Raw genomic sequence first — 22752 nt, 5'->3', positions numbered from 1 at the left:
TGGATATTTGTACATTCCACACGAGATCATCTACATATCTTGAAGGCACATCACTTACAAAGTGCAATCAGAGTTTACTTGGTCACTCAAGCCATTTGTTAGAAAAAAGGCTGAAATCCTACCGAAATCATAGGCAGGATTTCACCCAAGATTATAGCAGCACAGCTAGTAGATAGTGTACTTTACTACTGACTTCATTTACTAATTAGAAATTGCTTTTTAAAACTGCTACATTATACTTTCAAGCAACACAAATTAGTAAAATGCATTTAGCAATAAGAAAAATTGGTTTAACAGTACCTGAGTAGGCCGAGAATTTTGTATCATTTCCTGCCACTTGCCATATATCCTAGCAACTAAGTCTTTTACCTATAAACAAAAATTAATTCATTTACCTATTTAATAGAATAAAAACAAATGTGAGACTTATCGGACAGCATATGAAGATCCCTTTTAAAGCTGTGATACAGCAGGGCTTTGGGGTGATAGCATTTGAGCTCTTAATCAAATGCTTATACTCCATATGCGGATACTAGAGCGATAGACAATTTTACAAGCAAGATTAAACTTGATTATCTCAATTTAACACGTAAATAATGTCAGTGCTAGAGATCAGCGTGAAAGCATTTGCCTGAGATCAGCGTGAAAGCATTTGCCTGAGATCAGCGTGAAAGCATTTGCCTGAGATCAGCGTGAAAGCATTTGCCTGATAATACCGGTGTCTCACTCTTTTTGGGTTAGCAGGGTGTAAAATGCAAGTCTTGCAGTTTGCCATTGGATTGATTATCTTGTTACAGTAATTACTCTGGGCAACAAACAGCAGCACAGACAGCTTCTAAAAGGTGTTCCTGATACATAAGGCCATACTTCATGGCTACCAATCTTGAGTATGCACTCAAATTTCTGCTCTGAAGAGCTTACCTTATTTCTTACTCTGCTTGTACAGCACCCAACACAATGGTACCCCCACCCCCAAGAGCTACTTCACAACAATACATACAAGCAGAAGTGGTGGGGAGAAGCAATTAAACAGGAAAATAATAACCCCTTCCCACCTCAAGGGTAAGCGGAAAAAATACACAAAAAGATATGTATGGTGGTGGGGATACAGTTTAAACTTGAAATATAGTTAAAGTAGGTCTGCAGTATTAATTGCACCAAATGACAGCTCTATAGAATCAAATGTCAATAAAGAGGCTTTTTGAAGGGTAGGAATTTAGTGAATTCTCTAAGCTGGTGTAAAACAGCATTAAAATATAAAGGTTTGACTTAACTGAACAAAAGGCTTTTGAAAGGTAAGGACTGCCATGCCATGGCTTGCTACTAAAGCACATGAAAGTAACTCAAGTAACAAACTTGAGACCCTCATAAGTAAAGCACCACAACATATTATAAAATAGGTGAGCTAGGCTTAATTCTGCATCACTTTGGGTTTTTTGGTGGCTTAATTAATTATGTATGTATGTAAATTACTTGTTAATTCAAATAAAAGCTATGGATCACTGTGCAAAAGAATCAGATTACTTTCCAAGTCCTCTTATCTTTTTCTCTGTAAGTGCTGCTTGGACAGATCCCTTGTCCCAAAGAGCACTTCCCCCATCAACAATCAGTGACGTCTCTAGGCAGGAAAAACCAGCAGTATCCAGAGATCCTTTGCAGCTATCTTTTTTTTCTGGCCATGTGGCCCCGATCTGTCAGTGATTTACACACGTGCTTAACTCTATGCACTGAAGAGTCCTTCTGACAGCAAATGAGACTATTCGCAGTGCACAGAGTTAAGCAACATGAGCAAGTCTTTGCAGGATTAGGGCCTACATGTATAAAAAGCCAGCAAGGAAATGTAAGGGAATCTCAGTACTTCTAGAACCTCCTAAATTGGGGCACGGAAATGGAACACACTTCGAAGACACACATATGCTTACCTTAGTTCTATAAAATAGCCTTGCATCTTCCCTAATATCACACTTCACATGTTTTTCTAAGGCACCACAGAGCCTCAGTAAGCACTTCTAAATAAACACAAATTCAAAAGTATGTTTAAGTTCATCACTTCAAAATTAAACTTTGTCTAAACCCTAAACAGAAAAATTGCAAATACAGGAAAAAGCACACAGTTTTTGCAGGGCTTTTTAATTTTAATTTTTTTCAGTTTTTTTTTTTTTTTTTTTTTAATTTGAAGCATTTTCTCCAATACACACATCTGGCTGACTTTAGAACCATAAGGCCACTGCTGTTAGGTACCTTTAACACCACTTAACTCATGACTAAACATTTTTTTAAATAGTAGTTCCAAAGTTATATTCACGGAGCAGATGTGACAAAGCGGGACTGTTCTTAAGGTTTCTTCTGAATAGTGTGGGGGTGCCTCAGTTTCCCCTATGCAGTTCTTAAGTATCTAGGGGGTGGGATAAGGGTGTATGATCATTGCAGAGCCCTGGAGGGCAGGTGTGTGCAGGGGTCTGGACACAGTTAATGGCCAACACCCTGTTTCCTGGCAACTGATGGCCTGGGTCCTTCCCCCCTGCACAGTGAGAGCTAAAGGGGTTGGAGAACAAAGGAACCAGGTGACCTCCTGGCCCAGGAAAGGGACAAAGCCCAGAGGAGGAGGGGCTGGAGAGAGTTTCGGTTTGGGGCTGGCTGGGGACATGGAGTGAAGTGCAGACGTGGTTGTCTGGCTCACTGCCCCACAAAATGGACCTGGCTGAGGGGTCCTGTTTAATTCTGACTGGCTAGTTTTTTGAGTCTTCAATGCCCTAGAAGACTACAGGTGCCAGATCAGAAAAGCCACTCAGATCAAATTTTCATGGAAAGCATTGAAACTACAATAGTCAAAATATAATTTTTCAGCAGACAAGTCAGGTAATCATTAGGCATTTCCTGGAAGAATTAATGGTCTTTTCATGTTTGTGGCAGCTCTCCTGGAAGATTATTACTCTTCTGGCAACATCCTTTTGCTTAAATATGAACTAGGATCCATTTTACAGTAGTTTTGGACAATGAAAGCCTGTTCCCATATCTAACGGAAGCTTCACTGCAGAATTCTGTTTCCTTCCTAAACAAGTCTCCAAAAACCAGAGTTGACTTTCCTCTGTGGAGACTGGAATTGTGTGCTTGGAGGAGGGAAGCTTGCACTTTGAAGCATGGACCTTTTATTTTTGATTAATAAAAATGGAAAAATCAAGGAAGATCTGAATCTCAAGATAGATCATTTAAATGGAAAATAAATATACTAGTGGGTTATGCACAGGCCCTTCACTTCTAGAAACCTACTTAAGGTCATCAGAAGTGAAGCAGGCGAACAACATCCTATTCTCCACAGCAGTAGTTCCCTAACCTTTTTTCCAATTCTATGAACCACTTCATAAGAGACTTCTGTCCTCCATCTCCCAGTGAATAGCCGTCAAAAGGTTTCATTCTGTGGACCACTGCTGATCCACAGTAAAGAACCACTGCTCAGGGACATCCACTAGCATCACAAAGATACCGTATAATCCTATGTAGTTGGTTCAGTCTAATCAGGAGAGACAATACTGAAAACAGCTGCAAGTGCTAAAGGCTTTATACATTGCCTATCCCATTGACTAGACTGTAGAAAGGTATTCTATCATGCCACCACTTTTCATTAAAAAAGTAAATTTGGTGGAGAAGAAATGAGTGGGATTTCTAACTGAAAACACAACATTAGGGAGGGGGCAATGTATTAAGGTACCTATTTTAAAAAAATGAATTTCCAGGAAAAATGTGTAAACAAAAGGTTTATACAATACAAGTCACTAACATCTTCACAATAAAGCTACTATGAATCTTTCTCCACTTTCAAAGGAGTCGAAGATTCTCAGTCACACAAATATTAGCAACAGACTGGAGCAGACATAAGAATGACATTCTCCGTCTTAAGGGAGTCACATGATAGTCAGATTTCTTTAACCACCATGTGGGAAGATCCATGGAGTGGCAACAGCATCAGCGGTAAGAACTGTTCAGCTACCTTACAGTAAGCAATTCAATGGGAACAGATAAAGAAAGACCAAATTACTGTATGGGATAACAGATGTCTCCTGGTCAATATCCGCTCAATAAATGGATTGTAACATCCTAGGCCAAAAGAGAGCTATTGCTATTGAGCCTATAATGGCTGCTATATTAGCCTGCCGTTGCTGCACTCCAGTACTTCACTACGCTCTCTTAAATACTTTGCAATATCTAGAGTGGGTCAAAACATTTTTGACTAAATGTTTATTTGTCAAAATATGCTGTTTTAGAGCTGAAACTTTTGCTGAGATGTATCCATTTCAAAAAGAGTTCGGTGTGAAGGTTTTGAGGTCCAGGTGGACTGTCAGGTCACTTACAGAGACCTGAAACAAAAATCTAACCTTTTTCATCCGAAAAGACAGACAAACACAATTCTGTTTCATGAAAGTGTTCGAAAGAGAGGGTTACTCACCTTGTGCAGTAACTGAGGTTTTTCAAGATGGTTGTCCCTGTGTGTGCTCCACTTTCGGTGTCTTGATGCCCTGCGCTTGTAATTGGAGATTTGTGGTAGCTGTGCCCAGGTGGGCCACGCACGTGCCGTAGCTGTCTCATGCTGTTCCGAGTGGTTGCATAGCGGTGTGTAGTCAGCCATCCCCCTCTTCCTTTTCTACCCCCGAGAATCCGCACGAAACGCCAAAGTAGAAGGGAGGAGAGAGGGTAGTGGAGCACCCACAGGGACAACCATCTGGAAGAATCTCAGTCACTGCACAAGGTGAGTAACCCTCTCCTTCAAGGAGTGTCCCTGTGGGTGCGCCACTTTAGGTGACTGTTCAACTTTGAAGCCCCTCCCCTCCACTGAGGGGCACTGCTCGTCTGTTGATGCTGGATAACATCTTAAATCCAAAGTGAGCATCTGATGCTGATTGTTGTTCTAAAGCATAGTTTTTAGTGAAAGTATGGACTGATATTCAGGTAGCTGCTCTACAAATGTCAGTGATAGGCCACATAGGCTGCCAGTGCTCTGGCAGAGTGTGTGTGAACTCCTGCTGGAAGTTGTACATTATTGTTTTGGTAGCACATCTGGATAGATCTATGGTGGGGAACCCCCATAGTTTGAATATGGACTTGAGAATTCCGGGATTCATCTCCCATTCGTGAATTTGTGAGAAATCCCTGCTTAGTACACCCACTATTGTATTTGGACATCCCAGAAGATAGGTTGCAGATATCTCTATGTTGTTGGTGATGCACCAATTCCAAAGTCATATTGACTGAGTACATAGGGAGTATGATCATGCTTCCCCTTGGTGGTTTATATAAAACATGCATGCTATATTGTCCATGAGGATCTTGATGGCATTGTTCTTGATTAGAGGGAGAAAGTGGTTGCATGCATTTTGGACTGCCCTTAACTCCAGTAAGTTTATGTGCAGGTTGGACTCCGCTGGAGACCAGTGGCCATGAACCATATTGTTGAGTTGGTGTGCCCCCCCCCAAGCTATTAGGGAAGCATCTGTCATGATTGTAATGGTTGGAGTTCTTTGCTGGAACGGGACTCTTGAACAGACATTCTTTGGTTGTGTCCACCGTGTTACAGGGTCTCACTCTGCATGACATTGTGAGGTGTCTGTTGAGAGAATATCTGTGTGGTATATATGCTGGCAGTATATACTACACCTGCAAACATCTCACATGGAGTCTGTAGGGTTGCCAATTTTGGTTGGATGGATTCCTTGAGGTTTTATCACGACAATCTTTAATTAAAGATTAACCTTTAACTCCTAGAGATTCCAGGACAATCCCGGAGGGTGGCAACCCTAGGAGTCTGACACGTTTTACAACAAACATCGTTGCTGACATATGCCTAAGAGTTGTAAGTATGTTCTGGTGGATGTTTGTGGGCTGTCCATCACCGTTCAATTAGGCTGACTAGAGTGAGGAAGCGTAGTTGGGGGTAACGTTGCTGTGAGACAATCGAGGTAGGCTCCTATGAATTCCAACTTTTGGACAGGGACAGATGTGGACTTTTGTACATTTATTTGCAACCCTAGGTCCGTGAACAGGGTTATTGTGCGCTGCGTGGCATTTATTGCTTCTTGCTGCATTGGTGCCCTTGGACACCTTCTTTATAAGTATGGAAATATCATTACTCCTTGTCTGCGGAAGTGAGCTGCAATGACAGCAAGAACTTTTGAGAAGACTCTCAGAGCGGTGGACCGGCCGAAGGGTAGTACCCTGTACTAGAAGTCTTGCTTCCCTAGGATGAATCTCAGGAATGTTCTGTGTGACGGGTATATAGTGATATGAAAATATGCATCTTGGAGGTCAAGGGCCAAGTGCCAATCTCCCTTCTCTGGTGCTGGAATTATTGTAGTTGGTCACCATTCTGAAATGTTGTGTTCTTACAAATTTGTTGAGTTTGTGTAGATCCAGGATGGGTCTCCACCCGCTGGTCTTTTTCTGAGTTAGAAAATAGTGTGAGCAGATACCTCTGTCCCTGTGTTGTAATGGTATGGGTTTCACAGCACCTACTTGTACAAGGTGGTTTATTTCCTGTTGTAGTAGGTGCTCCTGAGAAGGGTCCCTAAAGTGGGACGGGGAAGGGGGTGGGTAGGTGGGATAGAAATAAAGGGGATGGAGTAAACCTTTCAGATAATCTCTGACACCCATTTGTCTGTCATGATGGAGTGCCAGACTGGGTAGCATGGTGACAGATGGTCTCCAAAAAGATGGGGGACCATTTCAGATTCTGGAATAAGAGCGTGTGAAAGACTCATGTCCTCAACTATGCCTTCAAAATTGTTTTCTGGAAGTGGATTGTTGAGACTTTGAAGGCTGGTCTTGATTCTGCAGACATCTATTCTGTCTTTGTTTAAAACCTGCTCTGCTTCTTTTTGTTTGCAGGTATGTAGATGCCCAGGCTTTTTAAGGTCGCCCTTGAGTCTTTTAGGGTATGTAATGAGTCCTGGGGCCGGTTTTGTTCAATATCTTCATTAATGATCTGGAGGATGGCATGGATTGCACCCTTGGCAAGTTTGCAGATGACACTAAACTGGGAGGAGAGGTAGATATGCTGGAGGGTAGGGATAGGATACAGAGGGACCTAGACAAATTGGAGGATTGGGCCAAAAGAAATCTGATGAGGTTCAACAAGGACAAGTGCAGAGTCCTGCACTTAGGATGGAAGAATCCCAAGCACCGCTACAGACTAGGGACCAAATGGCTAGGCAGCAGTTCTGCCAAAAAGGACCTAGGGGTTACAGTGGACGAGAAGCTGGATATGAGTCAACAGTGTGCCCTTGTTGCCAAGAAGGCCATGGCATTTTGTGATGTATAAGTAGGGGCATTGCCAGCAGATCGAGGGACGTGATCGTTCCCCTCTATTCGACATTGGTGAGGCCTCATCTGGAGTACTGTGTCCAGTTTTGGGCCCCACACTACAAGAAGGATGTGGAAAAATTGGAAAGAGTCCAGCGGAGGGTAAGAAAACTGATTAGGGGACTGGAGCACATGACCTATGAGGAGAGGCTGAGGGAACTGGGATTGTTTAGTCTGCGGAAGAGAAGAATGAGGGGGGATTTGATAATTGCTTTCAACTACCTGAAAGGGGGTTCCAAAGAGGATAGATCTAGACTGTTCTCAGTGGTAGCAGATGACAGAACAAGGAGTAATGGTTTCAAGTTGCAGTGGGGAGGTTTAGGTTGGATATTAGGAAAAACTTTCACTAGGAGGGTGGTGAAACACTGGAACGCGTTACCTAGGGAGGTGGTGGAATCTCCTTCCTTTGAAGTATTTAAGGTCAGTCTTGACAAAACCCTGGCTGGGATGATTTATTTGGGGCTTGGTCCTGCTTTGAGCAGGGGGTTGGACTAGATGACCTCCTGAGGTCCCTTCCAACCCTGATATTCTGTGAGACATTGGTTTTGTCTGCAAATAGTTTCTGACCCTCGAAGGTTAAGTCCTCGACTGTTGCTTGGACCTCCCCTGGAAACCTGGAGAGGTGGAGCCAAGATGTATGGCGCATGACCACAGATTTCATGATGGATTGTGCTGCCGTGTCTGCAGAGTCAAGGGAGGCCTGTAGGGCCATCCTGGTGATGAGAGACTCTTCAGAAATATTTGCTTTGTACTGTTCTTTTTTTGTCACTGGGTAAATTTTCAATAAAAGTTGACATTTTGGAGAACATATTGTGTGTATACTTGGTCAGCAGAGCCACATAGTTAGCTATGCAGAACTGAAGTGTAGCTGAGGAATAAGCTTTTTGATTGAAAAGGTCTAGCCTTTTCCAATCCTTGTCATATGGTGTCATTCAGGAGTTGTGTTGTTTCCCCCTTTGGTTGACTGCCTCCACTACTAAGGAGTTTGGCATAGGGTATGTAAATAGGAACTCAGCCCCTTTTGCTGGCACGTAATATTTTTTGTCAGTTCTTTTACACGAGGGTGGTGCTGTAGCAGGTGTCTGCCAGATTATTTTTTCAGGCTCAATGATTGCATCATCAATTGGCAGAGCTATCTTTGCCGACGGGGATGCCTGGAGTACGTCTGTGAGCTTCGGTTGGGCTTCTGGTAGCTGTTCTAGTGAAGTGTCTAGAGATTCGGCTACCCTTTTCAAGAGGTCCTGAAAGGATTTGAAATCATCCCCCGTGGTGGGTGATGGCGGCATTATGGTTTTTGTTCAGTGATGACGAAGAGAGGTAAGTAGGCAGCCAAGTGTCATATTCAGCTATGTTCTCAGGTCACTCAGTCTCTTCCTCTTGTGTTTCCGAGGGAGCTGGGACAGTTGGTGAAGAGTATCATGCTGTTCTGGACCTGGGCGGGCTAATGAGTCTGTGGTGTTGGGCCATATACATTGCCCATATATCCTAGTAGGACCAGTTAGGTGGGAATGGTATGGTGGGGGCGGTGCCCATGGCTGACCATACCATCCTCATATGGTAGGTGTTTGGTGGTGAGATGGTCTGGGCTTGGGTGAGGAATGGTGAAGAGTGTATATTACTGCTTCATCCTCCTCTTCCTCATCACCAGAGATAGGAGGGGCTGATCTGCAGGGAGTAGTCAGCTGGCTTGGTACTGATCTCGATGGGGTACCCTTGGTTCTGATCAAAGGAGATTCAGGCACAGAGCCCACTATCAGGTCTGAATGCCTCATGAACTGCTGCAGACCGGCACTGAGCCTCACGGGAGACGGCATGGCGGATGGCCCAGGAGTATGAGCTGAAGCTGGTGGTGCCAAGGATTTAGAGCTGTGAGGTATTAGGTACAGCAGGTGAAGCCATTGTACCACTCACTACCGAGGTAGTCTTCGGCTCTGTGGGTGCCGAGTTGGAAAGTTTCACTTTGCTGTGAGAACCTCCATTAAAGCTTGCCCACATAGGTTTTCAGCTCTTTGGGAATTCTCGGTGCCGGACGTTCCCAGTGCTCCGCGGTCCGGCACTCTGAGTGCCGTCGGTACCAGGGCAGATTTTTCCGTTGGAGATCGTTTTCTTTTAGGCAATTCTCGGTGTGGGGATGTCTATGCCTGCTTTTTGGTAGCCATGCTTGGAACAGGCTCCTTGTGAGCCATTGTTGGAGCAGAACCCATCAGCTGCTGTTCCCAGCAACCGTTGGCCAGGGGGTGTCCTGGACTCTGGATTTGAGGCTAGCCTGAGGGATTTCTCCATCATGAGGAGCTTCAGTTGGAGATCCCTGGCTTTTTTTGCCTGGGCACTTTTGAGTGATGTGTTATGTCAGAGACCAGTATAGAAAGTCTGCAAGTCAGGCAGCATTTAAAGCCAGCTGACGCGGGCATGCCTGAGAGCGTCTGTTTCTTCAAGGAAAAAACTGGGATGGCCCTGTTTGAGGCTATCGCTGTGTGCCTCTTGAAAAGACAGGGGGACAGTAAAAGGAAAAAGAATTTTTTTTTTTTTTTCATATGAAGAACATAAGAACGCCATACTGGGTCAGACCAAAGGTCCATCTAGCCCAGTATCCTGTCTTCCAACAATGGCCAATGCCAGGTGCCCCAGAGGGAATGAATAGAACAGGTAATCATCAAGTGATCCATCCCCTGTCTCCCATTCCCAGCTTCTGGCAAACAGAGGCTAGGGACACCATCCCTGCACAACCTGGCAAATAGCTATTGATGAAACTATCCTCCATGAACTTATCTAGTTCTTTTTTGAAACCTGTTATAGTCTTGGCCTTCACAACATCCTCTGGCAAGGAGTTCCACAGGTTGACTGTGTGTTGTGTGAAGAAATACTTCCTTTTGTTTTAAACCTGCCGCCTATTAACTTCATTTGGTGACCCCTAGTTCTTGTGTTATGAGGAGGAGTAAATAACACTTCCTTCTTTACTTTCTCCACACCAATCACAATTTTATAGATCTCTATCATATCCCCCCTTAGTTGTCTTTTTTCCAAGCTGACAAGTCCCAGTCTTATTAATCTCTCCTCATAGGGCAAACCGTGCCATACCCCCAATCATTTTTGTTACCCTTTTCTGAACCTTTTCCAATTCCAATTTTTTTTTTTTTAAATGGGGCGACCACATCTGCACGCAGTATTCAAGATGTGGGCGTACGAGGATTTATATTGAGGCAATATATTTTCTATTATATATAAATAAAGAAATATAAGACATTATAGTAGGGCAAGGCAGTAGGGTAGCTAACTACAACTAAGCTAACACTATTAACTATGAACTATCTGAGGTAAGAGAGGGAACTGCTGATGGCTCTGACTCAACCCAAAGGCGGCAGAGAAAAAACTGAAGGACGGTTGGCTGAGCACCACTAGGTAACTGCTCAGAACGGTGCAAGATGGCTACAGCGCGTGCACAGCCCAACCAAGCACTGCTACCACAAATCTCCAATTACACGCACAGGGTGTCAAGACACCTGAAGTGGAGCATCCACAGAGACGCTACTCGAAGAAGGTTTTGTTTCTGTTCTACTTTGGAAGGAAAATAAATTTTGAAGCCTCAAAATTTGTTACAAAACAGAATTGTCCTCCAGCTAGCTCCACTGATCTCTTACACAAAAGTAAGAAATGTTTTCCTCTAATATTTAACAAAATTTAAACTGTGTCCCTTTACAAAAAAAAGCACCATCATAAGCAGCCAATCACTTGAGCCAGTTACTTACCCTCTGATTAGAATTCACAACGTCAAAACAACTAACTTCACTGACCAAGTGAAGAAGATTGTAGGTCAGATAGTAGGCCTAGAAAGAAGCCAACATAATGAATGCTTTTAATATTACATGTGTGAACTTGAATCTTCGTTAAATTCAGAGTGCTGCCACCCTCCTCTGAAACTACACCATGGATAATTGATTTTAGGATCATTTTATTTTAGTGCTATATCATCTAGTTTTAAGCCCTCAGGAAAGCCAGATGGCAAGGTCATTAAACATGTATATCTGAAAATTTGCCTAAATAAATAATTTGAAACAAAATGGACAAGAGCACTGGAAAATACAATTTTGGAACAATTTTACATGGGTCCCTACATGACCTGAAAGGTTTTCTGTATTTCCAATTGTTATAATTAAACAAACTGGATGCATGAAATGGGTAGCTATGTTTTTCTCTCAGCTTACCTCCCAACATCAAACATGTATACCAAGATCCTGAAGGAATGGCTTTCAGACTAAGCCATCCTGCACAATCTCCAGTCTTCCAATATAGGCAAAGAATAATATTACTGCAGAGTAGACAGCTTCTAGACAGACGGTAAGCTTTTTGGGGGCACAAAGTGCCTTATTATGTGCTAGGCATTTTTCATGCACAATTCGAACTCAATCTCAGCTGTGGCCTCTAAGCACTACCATAACAATAAATAATAATAGTATCTCAGCTCATATGAATGGATATAAAATACTAAGAGCAAGATGCTGCAAGGCATTCCATACACAGAACCCCTCAAGCACTTAACTCTAAAACTGTGAAAGTCAACATGTTCCAAATGACAAAATAAATGTGTAGGAGGAATGCAAATCACATATACCTGCTGCTCTAGTTCTGTACAGACGGACTCTCCACTGAGGTCATCCTGTTGCTCCTTTCTTGCTTCTATCTTTTTCTGTAATAAGTCAGAAGGCTTCATCTGCACCAGATACTGATATAGAAGAGACATCTATATAAAAGCCAATAAACAAATGTTCTAGGAATTAGTATAGCTTCCTGACACTGCAAAGCTCAATACAGTACAAACAACAGATCACCACCAGTTGGAGACTATTTTGTCCACCAAAATGAAAACTCAACATCTAAAACAGTAGGTAATTTTACTCTATTCACAAACTAACAAGTTAATTCTTGTGTGTTGCCAACATTAAGCCAACACTATGTTAGTAACCAAATGCTGATTTTTGCATGACAAGCAATAAGCAGGAGAAACTTGCAAAAGGCATGGTACCATTATTGTCAGGAAAATGGATCTTAAGGAGTTAACATTAAAAAAAATAAATCACCTATTACAGAATAAAGCAATGGTAGCTGTGGAATAAGTCAGGGAATTGAAGAGCTATATTTAACAGCATACAGCACTTGTGATTTACAGAATTTTAGAAATCTAATCGGTCATCTTGAAGAACTCCTAAACCACAGCAAATATGAGCCTCAGAGAGTCAAGACCAAGATGTAAATTAAACACATTTAATCACTAAATAGCAAAATGAAACAAAACCCACACACAAAATTTTAACAGAAGGTATGTATACAGTACCTGCAGGTCACTGGTAACAGGTAAACTTGTATACTTTTTGTTAAGAAGCTTTGAAATTATCGTTAGGCTAAGGTGTCGTCTTATTTGTCTGAAAGAGAAGTTTGTTTTTTTAAAAAAGGAACATCTCAAATAAGTGCTTTTTAACATTGCATATGAGGCAAAATATGATTTCCCTAAAGTATTTTAGCATGTGCTTTTTTGCATATCTAGTGCAGATCTTCCAGCTTCACTAAATAAAGGTAGAAGGCCCAGTTTTTTAAAAATCTTTCCTCACAGGTCACGTTTTCTAAACCTTTTATCACTTTTGTTGCTCTCCTCTGGACTCTCTAATTTGTCCACATTTTTCCTAAAGCTGGACACAATACTCCAGCTGGGGCCCCACCAGTGCCAAGTACTATGGGACCCAATTACTTCCCATGTCTTACACACAAGAATCCTGTTAATATACCAAAGAATATTTTGTCAGGATTGCATCACATTGCTAACTCATTCAATTTGTGATCCACGATAACCCCCAGATCCTTTTCAGCAGCACCACCTAGCCAGTTATTTCCCATTTTGCAGTTGTGCGTTTGATTTTTCTTTCCTTAATGAAGTACTTTGCACTTGTCTTTACTGAATTCTATTTTGCTGATTTCAGACCAATTCTCCAATTTGTCAAGGTCATTTTGAATTCTAATCCTGCCCTCCAAAATGCTTGAAACCCCTCTCAGCTGGGCATCACTTGCAAATTTTATACATACACTCTCCATTCCATCATCCAAGTCATTAATGAAAATATTGTATAGTATTGCCAAAATTGACGCCTGCGGGACCCCCTAGAAACAACCTCACAGTCTGTCAGAGAACTACTGGTAGTTATGAGTATGGTCTTTCAACCAGTTGTGCACCCACCTTATAGGAGTTTCATCTAGACCACACTTCCCTAGTTTGCTTATGAAAAAAAGTCATGTGGTACTGTGTCAAAAGCTGCAGTGCTTCCCCCACACCCACTAGGCCAATAACCCTGTCCAATAAGGCAGTCAGGCTGGTTTGGCATGATTTGTTCTTGACAAATCCATGCTGGCTATTCCTTATAATCCTATTATCCTCTAGGTGCTTACAAACTGTTTAATAATTTAAATTTTGATTGTTTAATAATTTGTTCCTGAATCTTTCCAGGTATTGAAGTTAGGTGACAGGTCTATAATTCCCAAGGTCCTCTTTGTTCCACTTTTTAAAAAGACAGGCACTAGGTTTCCCCTTCTCCAGTCTTCTGGGGCCTCAACCGTCCTTTATGAATTCTCAAAGATAATTGCTAACGGTTCAGAGATTGCTTCAGCTAGTTCCTTAAGTAACTGAGGATGAATTTGATCAGGCCCTGCTGACCTGAATATATCTAACTGACCCAAATATTCTTGTACTTGTTCTTTTCCCTATTTCGGTTTGCGTTCCTTCCCCCTTGTTCTTGATATTATGTTGACTACCTTTTCAGTGAAAACTGAAGCAAAACTACCTCAGTCTTCTTGATGTCATCAGTTATCTCTTCCTGCCCACTAAGCAAAGGACCTATACTTTTCCTTTGTCTTTCTCTTGCTCCTAATGTAATTAAAGAATCTTTGTATTGCCTCTTACATCCCTTACTAGAAGCAACACATTTTGTGCCTTAGCCTTTCTACATGCTTATGCTATTCTTTTATACTACTTCTTAGTAATTTCTTCCAATGTTTCCACTTTTTGTAGGCTACTTTACTTAAACCTGTGTGTATTTCAGGATACGTCTAACGTGCTTAGCACAATTTTGATATTACATAAACTGTTAACTTATAAACATCAAATAAATGCAACACTTATTACCTTCCACGCTTTACCCAGCTAGGGACCAGTTGAACTAACCAAAGGAGATCATGGTGATGACTGGAAAGTTCACTAATTGTCAGACAGAGCTGAGGCATCTTAAAAAGGAAAAAGTTTTACTAAGAATGGATTATATTAAAATGGTCAGCTGTTACATGTATGAAAAGTGGTCAGAAAATCCACATATCTACAATCAAACCATTATCCCCTTCCTGGAGCCGTGCAGAAAGAAGGGAGAGTATGTCCTCAATGATATTTTTTGCATTGCATTTGTAGGTAGTCAGCCCATAGATATTCCAGGTTTATTAATTTACAGTAGGACAGTCAAGGTTTGTATGCCAAAAAACTTGCTTGCCAGCTACATTTAGGATAATGCTTTGCTTCATTCTTTCAAGCAGACATTCTAAATTTACAAGAACTCTGTTGAGTCAGATTCTTGTACAATTCAATATAGTGCTCGCTTACAAACAAGCCAGACAAGCACAATGGTAGAGAAACATTTACACTTACCCTTCTCCCCCACACAGTCAGTCACTTCCCCCATGATTACTCATCTTGCTTATGCTGAATTTTCCAATTGTGATTTTGTTATTTAAGTTAAAAAAATTTTTTTTTTTTTGCTAAGTCAAGAACGCAAGTCAGGATGACCACATGAACGTACTTCAGTACAGGCCGACGTTTAAATAAGAGCGGGTTTCCTTGGACCCAAGCTGTAATTTTGTATACCTAGCATTATAAAATCAGGTATGACGTTACCTGGGCATCCCAGTCTCTGATATTTTTCAGTAGGTTTAACAGCAGGCCCTGAAGATCGATCAACGGAATTTGCTGCAGTCGTTTTTCCAGGCTAATTTTAAACAGCAGTAACAGCAGCAGCAAAAGCTCCTTGTCCGCATACCCGTCCGGATACATAGTTGTACAAAAACCAAGAAACTTTTTGGGGAAAAAAACCCAAACATATTAAATTATGAGATTTTCAGTTAAATTACAACAGTAGAGTCCCATTTATCTGACCCCCTCCTTACTGGCTCTCTGCATTTACAGAACAACCAGGACTCCAGGGCCAGAAGCAGGTGATCTCGCCTGTGGCCACTAGATGGCGATGCAGCATTGCATTTTCCCATTCTTTGTCCAATCTGGCAAGGGGTCCCAACAAGACCAGATAAACAGGGCTCTGCCGTATTTTAAAATATATTCTAGGAGCTTAAATTTGCCAGCAGGCATATTAAATGTGTACTAACTGATGGGTTTCCCTTGCAACATCTCCTATCATACCAGGGGACTAAAAGGGAGTATTTTTTCATTTACAGTAGCACATTTTTCTTAAACTATTCACTCCCTCCTTTCTGTCATTCAGACAGGGTGTCTTTTCATCTGATTCCAATACAATATTCCCCAGAGAGGCTGGGAAAAGGTGCTGTAGCAGTGATCATCCCCCATGGAACAGACATTCTATATAAATATAGGGTGGTGAGTGGCTGACAAGCTTCCCAGCTAAACGAACAATACTTGAAAAATCTAAGATTTTGACTAGACGCTCTCAGGTATTACTGTATGGGTTAATCCCACTTTATTCTCTTCTGAAAATATATGTATTCCTTAACCTACATCCTGAAATACACATATTCTGGATTTCTCAAGAATGTTGCTCTAAATATTTCCTGTAAACAGTAATGCTATCATACAGTTACCGCTTTCCCTACACAAATGATATGTTATGACAAAGTATTTCCACAAGATATTTTTGAAGCCAGTTAAAAATTTTGTATTTAAATTTTAGAAACTTTTACTCAGAAGAGCTAGCTCAAAAACATGAGCTTGACTTTCTCTCAGGGTAGTATTACCCTCACAAGACATACCCAGTACTGCACTCAGACATAGATCTCCCTTAAAAAAAAAAACAGCACTTGAGAAATCTCACCTTGACCACGTTAATTAGGTTGGTTTCTGGCAGACAAGAAAAAGCGGGACCTGCAGAGGTTTCTCCACTTGTTTGTTTCCCCACTGTTATTTGCATTTCAGATCTAAGAGAAAACGTGTTAAACGACCTACACATTTTTTTTAAAAAAAAAGATACTCCAAAGCCATTTTGATTCAATTTAAGAAAAATATTGCATGATTTCTTAGAAAGCGTTACAGGGAACAAGCTCTGGGTGTCTCTAAAGCGAGGGGTCTCAACCTTTTTCTTTCGGAAGCCCCCCCACCATGCTAGAAAAACTCCACAGCTCACCTGTGCCCCAGCAACTGGTTTTCTGCATATAAAAGCCAGAGCCGGCATTAGGGGGTAGCAAGCAGGGCAACTGCCTGGGGCCCCATGCCACAGGGGGCCTCACAAAGCTACATTGCTGAGGCTCAGCCTAGGTGGCAGGGGTCAGGGACCTGGGCTTCAGCCCCATGCAGTGGGGCTTCGGCTTTCTGCCCTGGGCCACAGCGAGTCTAATATTGGCCCTGTCTGGAGGCCCCCCTGAAACTTGCTCGAGGACCCCTAGGGGGACCCCAGGCCCCTGGTTGAGAACCACTGCTCTAAAGCACTCTTAATGGTTTGGCCCAATTTCCTAGGTTGTGCTTTTTATAAAACTCAGCAAAAAGTTAAAGCAGGAAGAGCCAAGGACCAATAAACCCTCTGGTTTGTTGAACATTTAACTGGCAGAAATTGTTATAATGGTATGTGTTCTATGTACTATATGGTTAACAGTCAGGCTGTGTACACTTAAAAATCCAGAGAGAGTGGACATGACAGAAGAAAACCAAGGAAGCAGCTCCTAGTCTACATTCCAGCGTGAGATAGGATATTTATTGTTTAGAGCAAAGAAAGCAAGAGCTAATTACTTACAAAATATCATCTTCACTAAAGGTGGGCTGTAGATGCTGTAGAGGAAATAAAGATCTAAAAGGTACTCCCATATTGATAAATATAGCCGATATATCAGACAGTGAGGGAATCCACGCTTTAGACTGTGCATCATTGATGGAAGCTACAAGTACAAAACAAGACACTGATGTTTAAAAAGTTAATTTTAGAGTTTGTTGCTTTTAAACGAACTGAATATGTGTAATGGCCATATATGTGATACAAGTGCTAAGCACTACTAACATGGAGGATCTTCTGTACATCGAAGTACAGGCCCGTTATCCACAAAGCCACCAGGATAATTTTGTAGCACTAAAGGTGTGGTGCTTGACACTGAAAGGCGATATTGGTTTTCTAGTTCAGAGCAGTTTATGTTTTAGGTGAGTTTTTGAAGTTGCTCCCCAACCCAGGGCATGATACGTAGGGTGAGGGTTACTTTCAGAGGACCAGATAAACTGCCAGTGGGGCTATTATCAGAATACCGGAAGGGTTATGCCTGCCTCTAAGAATGGACACAATTTCTAAACCAGAAAGCATTGTACAGGTATAATTTACTCTTGTTTGATGGCAGTTACCAAAAAGATGATGCTCAAAGCCTAGGGGATATTGGTTTATAGCATGCATTACTGTCTGACATACACATAGCAATTGTAGAAGATGCTCTCGAGCCTAGGGGTAGCTAAGTTAAGAAGGGAAGATAAAAATGAGATGCAAAATTTTTCAGACAAAAAGAATCAGGATTATAGCTCTGAACTGGGTCACGCTTTTATAAACTGGAACTTGATGCTGTTGCGAGGAATGCTGAAAACAGTGGAAACTGAAAGTGCCCCAAGCAGGATCAAACCCTACTCCTATGGAGTAACATTTGAGACAAAGATACACACGGTGATGTACAAGACAGAGGAGGACATGTTCCCTGTCCCGGAAGCTTACAATCTAAACAGACAACAGAAATCAAGGAGAAAATAAATAGGATGGTTCAGAGAAACTCAACCCATAGCAGCTTTTTAAAAGTTTATATGAAATGGGTGAGTAACTGCCTTTTTAATTAAAAGAATTAGCTGGTAGGCTTTAATCAGTAACGAGTTTTGAGGGATTTGAATGAACAAAAAAGCTGGAGAATATCTGGAGTGGTCAGACAGAAGTCCTTGAAACTGCAAATGAGAGAGGGAAGGATAAGCAGGAAATGAGAGCAGAGATGTAGGCAGGGGCAGATGCTTGAAGGCCATTTCCATACACGGGGCCCTCTGTTACCACTTCTGCTATTTATCCTGAAGGAAAACCATGCAGCGTTTGATATAACCAGATATAACCATCTGAAAAAAATCACACTGCCTTCTAGTTTTTAGTCTATGGACTGTTTGCCTATACCTCACAAAATAAAGGCTGAGGAAAAGACTTCTGGGAGGGAAAAAGTCAACATTTGATCTACTGGACAGATGTCTTCCTAGTTTTAGTGCTATTTGGGCAAGGATGGAAAGTAGTTGACCAGAGTAACCTTTGTATTGGGTGTATCACCCCTGCAGCTGTACAGTGAGATCATGACCAGCTGCATGGCTTGCATACAATCACTGAAAGACTAGCAGCTATGAAATGTGTGCCATATCACACAGCAAAGGGACCTAAACTCACAATCTGGATCTACAGTGGCAATGTAATGAAAGAGAACCAACGTATTCTCTGTTTTTCCTCTTTCTAGATTTGGGCCTAATGACCATTTTCCTCAGTCAATCACACTGTCTCGTTTAAAAGACTCACCATTTTTAATTGTTATCTCCATCAGCGTATCCAAAATCTGCACTGAAACATAGTAGTCTGAATGAACTGACATCATCTGTTGAAAGAAGCATTGCAAACTAAATTACGTATTAGGTACACTGCAGTTTTATTAATAAAATAACCTGAATCCTTGTTAAGAGAAGAAACACATTACAAAAAGATAAATGCCAAAGCCTCCTAAGCAAGGAACAATGTGAGGCATGATACCACAGGGTATTTGGGTTATTTGCAAAAAGAAAAGGAGTACTTGTGGCACCTTAGAGACTAACCAATTTATTTGAGCATAAGCTTTCGTGAGCTACAGCTCACTTCATTGGATGCATACTGTGGAAACTGCAGAAGATATTATATACACAGAGACCATGAAACAATACCTCCTCCCACCCCACCCTCCTGCTGGTAATGGCTTATCTAAAGTGATCACTCTCCTTACAATGGGGGGGGGGAGGAGAGAGAGAAAGAGAGAGAGAAAGAGAGAGAGAAAGAGAGAGAGAAAGAGAGAGAGAGAGAAAGAGAGAGAGTGTGTGTTTGTTTTGTGGGGGGCGAGGGTGAGAAAACCTGGATTTGTGCTGGAAATGGCCCAACTTGATCATCACACTCATTGTAAGGAGAGTGATCACTTTAGATAAGCTATTACCAGCAGGAGAGTGGGGTGGGAGGAGGTATTGTTTCATGGTCTCTGTGTATATAATGTCTTCTGCAGTTTCCACAGTATGCATCCGATGAAGTGAGCTGTAGCTCACGAAAGCTTATGCTCAAATAAATTGGTTAGTCTAAGGTGCCACAAGTACTCCTTTTCTTTTTGCGAATACAGACTAACACGGCTGTTACTCTGAAACCTGATCTCTGAATCTTGACCTCTTCCCCTCAGAAACATTTGAGATGTAGCAAACAGTAAAGAAAAATTGGTAAGGAGGGAGAGCAGCATATCCTAAAACCAGCAGTACTGTATTAATCCATTTGGAGACCATCTTCCTGAATATTGTTGGAGAACTGGGGAGGAAGGTTTTTTAAAGATATAAAGACAACCCTAAAGAAGATTTCCTAAATGGTGGTTCACGTCTTTTCCTAAGGCCAATGTGGCAAGTGGGCTCCTGCCTTCTGGAATCAGTTTTTCGGAAGCTGCATATTCTCCAATGATTCAGAACTTGACCCACCTACTCATGCATGTTGAGGATTTTGGGCAAGATGAATAATTCCTTGTGATAAATGGAAGGATGTTTACCTTGATACTAAATGAACTACAGAGAACTGCTGTATGTAATATGCTGTAAAGCCAGTGCCTTCTAAGAGCAGAGACTTCAGACTCTTTCTGTGTAAGTCTTTGACACCAGGAAGCATGTCTTTATGGAGAGAAAGAACGGAGGGGACATCTACTTTCCAGTGACTTGATAGGTTGCAAGAGCTTATAACCCTACTCCAGGTTGGAAAACAGCTAACTTTTGGATAGACAAATTGCCCTAAAAACTTTGATATCAAAGTCTCTGAGCTACCTTATGACAAACCTGTGAACACTATTTGCTGCTGAGATGCAACTGTTCAACTCCAAGTCTAGGATGAGCTGCAAGTAATCCAGTGGAGATGGAATCTCTGGTTTCCAAGTTGATCTCCCCCCCCCGAAACCATTACTAGAACTGTCAATACTCCGTATAAGCTGAAAAAGGTAAAATGCCCACAAGAAAGCTAGGAGAGTACCTTGTTTAGCAACTGCTGCTGAACAGCCAAGCTACCCCGTTTAGGTAGTTGAGGCGGTTTCCAAGAACAGACTATGGGACGGGAGAGGCTGTCTGCAGAGAAGGAACTGTTACATCTCTTCATTTAACTAGTTGAGAACCATGTATTCTTGGGCAATTGGGGTGACCACTGATTGCTTCTTCAGTTTTGATCTTCTGAATCACTCATTTAGTAGTTGCGTGAGGGGCTGGAAAAAGAGTGGTGTCAGAGCTATTTATCAGAATCCCACATGCCTGAATCATGTAACCAGGAAAGTACCCTGGGGTGCTTCCTGTATGGCCCCTGGGGATGAAGCTCTGATGAGAATGTCAAGATGAATTCCTGGACTCCTTAAGTCTGGCTAGTGTCACTACTGACAACATCAGAGCATCCTGGGGGCAGAAGACAGACTAAAAAGTAATGCTTTTTGTGGTGATTTCTGCAACTGAGCAATAGAAGTTAAACAGGTCTGAGAGACATGCAGATAAGCTTCTGCCATAACCACCAGTGTCAATATGTTTGATGGAGAAATTTCTGCTATAACTGCAACTAGAGTCTCCATCTTGAACTTTGCCCTCATCTAGCTGTTCATTCTCCTGAGGTCCAAGACAGGTCAAACTCTTCATAATCTATTCTTTACTGTGGAGAATACAGACTACGGCCTTGAGCATCTTTTATCACGAAAGACAGGCTTTAAGACCCTTAACTATAGAAGTGAAAGGTCTCCTTCAGTCAGTTTAATTTTTCTCAGGGTCTAAAGAGGAAATGAAGGGTGTGGAGGAGCTCCAGAGAACATCTATACTGTACAGACTCCTGTACCCACATGTCTGAAGTCAACAGCATCCATATGATAGACAAGAGATATTCCACCCTTAGGCCTGTTTCAGGACAGAACCACCCCTGTTGAGGGTCTCTACAGAAGCCTGCTGGTGATAGGGGAAGCGTCACAAGGGAATGGAAAACCTGATTTGCTGTCCAGAGTCAGAGCCCCTTCCCCAGCATAAGATTCTATGGAATGGGAGCAGGTGTGGCAGAGCTCCCCAATCCTTCTGACTCCTGACAGAAAGAGCACCTACTGGTCTTCTACTTGCACTGTTTGGCCAGCTCTGCCTTGATTGGGGAGGGAAGAGGCGAAAAAAGGAGTTTGGTAGATGATCATACTAGACAGACTGGGTACAAGAAATTTGATCTCCTAAAAGGGATAACAGGGATGGGAAGATGGAAGAGAGAGCTTTCTGTTGTCCCCAAAATAAGATTTAAGACACTAGGATTCTAAAGAATAAGGCAGGATTACTGAAGTCCTATTCTGTTTGTAGTGCCAGGAAGGTGAAAAGACCGAAGTGGCATGGCCAAGCCCCAGAACCCCACAGTGTCTGAAATGTCTCTGGTGTTTGCAGGAAGAGAGGTGCAGCTGAAATATTTCAGATTGGAGGACAGATCAGGATCCAGAAAGACAGGGTGATTTATGTTTAAATTAGAAACTGATCTAATAGGTTCACAATCTTGGGTATTCTAACTGTATGACTGTATAACTATATGTCCCCAAATAAACTAATCATGAATATAATTGTACCTAGGAGAAGTGAAAAATAGCAGTGATCTTACCTGAAACAGCCACTTCAAAACTGGCATGGGGCACTGTGTACAACTGTAAGCACAACTGAGGAAACCCTGAGTTGTTAAAGAAAGCTGCTGTGTTACCTCTGATCTGTGAAAATAGTTAGAAAGAGAACAGAAATCAATTTGGTGACAAAATCGACATCTCCAAAACCATAAAAACAGTATTCCCCCCCCCAAGATCTCACTTAACGAGAATTCTGAGTTTATGAAACATCCATTACAAATATTCTTTTCACTATATTCCTGGTGGATACAAGTTGCAGGCCATGTCTAT

The 22752-nt window shown here is 41.9% G+C and overlaps 1 protein-coding gene across 3 annotated transcripts in view; it reads right to left on the bottom strand.

Moving 5' to 3' along the window:
* The window catches only part of SLF2 (SMC5-SMC6 complex localization factor 2), a 61510-nt gene that overhangs the window by 6546 nt on the left and 32212 nt on the right, over positions 1-22752 (bottom strand). The window contains exons 9-19 of one of the 3 annotated variants that reach the window (XM_073354516.1): positions 22464-22566; positions 19125-19200; positions 17349-17490; positions 16437-16539; positions 15272-15448; positions 14516-14613; positions 12680-12767; positions 11960-12088; positions 11097-11174; positions 1923-2009; positions 301-369 (exon numbers count right to left, since the gene is read on the bottom strand). In XM_073354516.1, the coding sequence (XP_073210617.1) occupies positions 301-369; positions 1923-2009; positions 11097-11174; positions 11960-12088; positions 12680-12767; positions 14516-14613; positions 15272-15448; positions 16437-16539; positions 17349-17490; positions 19125-19200; positions 22464-22566 (1150 nt within the window). The remainder of the gene's footprint in view (positions 1-300; positions 370-1922; positions 2010-11096; positions 11175-11959; positions 12089-12679; positions 12768-14515; positions 14614-15271; positions 15449-16436; positions 16540-17348; positions 17491-19124; positions 19201-22463; positions 22567-22752) is intronic. The other 2 variants (XM_073354517.1, XM_073354518.1) reach the window with 2 other exon arrangements.

The sequence above is a fragment of the Lepidochelys kempii genome, chromosome 7 (genome assembly GCF_965140265.1).
Source record: "Lepidochelys kempii isolate rLepKem1 chromosome 7, rLepKem1.hap2, whole genome shotgun sequence".
NCBI classification, from domain to species: Eukaryota; Metazoa; Chordata; order Testudines; family Cheloniidae; genus Lepidochelys; species Lepidochelys kempii.
Note: the sequence above shows the minus strand (reverse complement) of the source record. Positions and strands in the feature narration are given on the sequence as shown.